The sequence below is a fragment of the Amyelois transitella genome, chromosome 21 (assembly GCF_032362555.1).
Source record: "Amyelois transitella isolate CPQ chromosome 21, ilAmyTran1.1, whole genome shotgun sequence".
NCBI classification, from domain to species: domain Eukaryota; kingdom Metazoa; phylum Arthropoda; class Insecta; order Lepidoptera; family Pyralidae; genus Amyelois; species Amyelois transitella.
Genome location: NC_083524.1, coordinates 3,585,869 through 3,588,939, shown reverse-complemented (window position 1 = coordinate 3,588,939; position 3,071 = coordinate 3,585,869). Strand labels below are relative to the sequence as shown.

At 34.8% G+C, this 3,071-nt stretch overlaps 1 protein-coding gene across 1 annotated transcript; it reads left to right on the top strand.

The window, feature by feature from the left end:
* Window positions 1-323: 323 nt before the first annotated feature.
* On the top strand, window positions 324-2,640 carry LOC106138796 (alpha-(1,3)-fucosyltransferase C-like). The gene is made up of 3 exons (XM_013340076.2): window positions 324-679; window positions 1,220-1,654; window positions 2,352-2,640. The coding sequence occupies exons 1-3, from the start codon at window positions 324-326 to the stop codon at window positions 2,638-2,640; spliced, it is 1,080 nt and encodes a 359-aa protein (XP_013195530.2).
* The last annotated feature ends 431 nt before the right edge of the window (window positions 2,641-3,071 follow it).

The window sequence follows — 3,071 nt, the reverse complement described above, 5'->3', positions numbered from 1 at the left end:
TTAGTCATAATACATAGGTAAATACAAAACATCAGTTCGCAATTCTTGTTCTTGTACAAAGACAAGTTCCTTTCGAAGAACCAATTTGCGTAAAGACTGAATATTTACAAATAGAACGAAACGCAGCTCGTATAAAATGACGGGCACTCATTTGGAACAAGATACTCGTCTCTGTATTGAGATAACAGTAAAACTTGAAGAAAACGAGAAAGCATTTTTAGTGTTCAATATCTTTTTCAATTCCTATGGCTCGTGCGTTGAAACTAACAAAATTAATACCACATATAATTTACATCATTGTTCTTAGTTACTTTATTAGTCGAATGCCAAAGAAATTGTACACAGTAAAGAAAATAACAAGATTTCAACAAGATATGAAGCATGTTCTTCTTTGGACAGATGTGCCAGGTTTTGATGAAGAAGGACAGAGAATATTTCTGAAGAGAAATTGCCAAACAAAAGGTTGCTACATAAGTAAAAATAAAAGTCTTTTCGGCGATGTGAGGTATTTTGATGCTATACTCTTTAATGTGGAAGAAATAAGTGAGAGGAAAATAGAGTTACCATCAGTTAGGAGTGGCTTGCAGAAGTATATCTTCGTTGCGAAAGAGTCAGCTGATAATTACCCAGTGTGTGATGAAGTTTACGATGATTTCTTTAACTGGACTTGGACATATAGGTAAGAGGTTCCCGTGTGGTTTGTCACACAGAATAGGATATCATACAGGATCACTTTATGTGCAAGTAGTGGGAGGGTTGGTTGGTGGCTGCCCCGCGTATTTATCGCACGAAAATCTATCGCTGTCCCGATTCACGTCATTAATAGCGAAACTATCATAGTCATTCGCGCGATAAGAACGGCATCGCGCGTGCCACGCTAGAGGGTCGGCGTAAGTCCAGGTGACGATTTAACATCTCTCCACTTTGAGTGCTGGGAGCTGGATGGTTACACAACCAGTTGTCTGAATGGTTTCTTCACGATGTTTTCTTCCATCGTAACACCATAGATTAGCAGAAACCTCATGTTCGCAACTAAGAAAAGAGTTATTGGAACATTGGATACGGTTCACGGTAGGATTCGAACCTGAGTACCATGCTTTTGTCAGCTTTTCCCTGGCTTGGCTCCCATGGACGTCAGCAAAAATCCTACCTCGGCTATCCATACATTAAGTAACTAACCTAATTTTTCAATACAAAAAAGATAAGTTCCTAATTTCAGAATCGATTCAACAATACCGTACAGGTTCTTTGCCGTGAGAAACCTTCATGACCAAGACTTGGGGACAGGATATTTCCAACATCACACGAAGATTATTGGACTAGACAAGTTCCTCAAATCTCAGTTGTATTCAAAGTCCAAGGCAGCCGTCATCTTTTTGGACAAATGTAAAAGCAGAAGCAAGAGGGAAGATTTCGTTTTTGAATTAAATAAAGAGTTAGAAAAATATAATCTGAGTGTAGATGTCTATGGTAAATGTGGAAAGCAGTGTGCGAGGAAGACAATGGCGCCATGTTTCTGGAGACTGAGGAAGAATTACTTCTTCTATCTCGCTCTAGAAGATTCTGTGGCAGTGGATTATATAACGGAACATATATTGTATGGTTATAAGTATAACGCTGTGCCTATTGTTTATGGTGGGGCGAATTATTCCGAGTAAGTAGAGAATTAAAAAATATCTTCACTGTATAAAAATATCAACTGTTCTTCCTTTTTCCAAACAAAAAAATAAATTCAGAATGAATGGTACGTACTGTAAACAACATGAATAAGAAGACAGCCAAAAAATTATTCAGTAATCACTTATGTACCTACCTACATTACAAAAATTTTATTTTATTTATTTTTTATTTTATTTATTATACACATAACAGAATACAACTAAGTACATATAATAAGATAAAAAAAAGAAATAGTAGTAACAGATCTGGGTCGTATCCCACAGGATGTGTTTATGCATAAATGCATAAATTAAAAAAATAGCTTTCAGTGGGAATAATGTTTTCAGTATTTTTTCATGTTAAAGAATATTTGAAATTAAGACAATTAAAAAGCTACATACAGAAATCGATCTAATTGTACATTTTATTTATTTATTTAAACTTTATGCACGTAAAATGAACAAAAGGTGGACTTAATGCCACAAGACATTCTCTGCCAGTCGAGCCTTTGGACCAAACTTTTTAGGTATATAAAATTGTTTGTTTGTAATATCTTTATTGCATAGAAATTTACACAGTAACAAGAAAATAGTAAGTACATAGTTATAAAAGAAACAAATCACTTGCAATGGCGGACTTATCCCATGAAGGAAATTATTATTTATCGTATGAAATTAGTTTATTTATTACAGATTCCTTCCAAAAAACTCTTACATAAGCGCCGTGGACACCGACAACAAGCATTTAGCTTCTCTTATAAACGACTTGATACAGAATCGAAGCCGTTACTACGACTACTTTGAATGGAAGAACCACTACACCGTAACGGACCACCCAGTTTTGGACCCTTGCAGTCTTTGCAGGACTCTGAATTATGAACCCTGGCTTACTCATAGAGTATCGTATATTTTCTTTAGAGAGTGGTGGAGTAGTAACTATAAGACGCGGTGCAGCGAAGATTCGAAATTTACATGGTTTTAATTAAAGTTTAGTTTTTTTTTTTAATTTATTGCTTTATTTAATAAGGTTTATGGATATTAAAGTCTATGATGACGTTGCTGTTGTGAAAATTCTACACATTCTGTGGAAGCATTAAGTCCTTTAAAATAATCAATTGTAAAATACTTTGTTAAACAAATAACGTTTAGTTTATTTTATTCTATCATTCTACTATTATGGTAAAGTCTGAGCTCTTATATATATTTACCTAAATGTAGTGCTTTTGTGTAAGGACAAAAAAAATGTCAAACCTTCAAACAGTATATAAACAACAACAATAAGTCAAAAAAGTTTTAAAATGAAATTAACAAAATCCAAACTATTTACCAATCTGCTACCGCAATTTGTTTTCAAAGGTTGGTATAAAGCCCGCATGCGGCGTGCGAGCTGGCCGAAAACACGGCGTTCCAAGT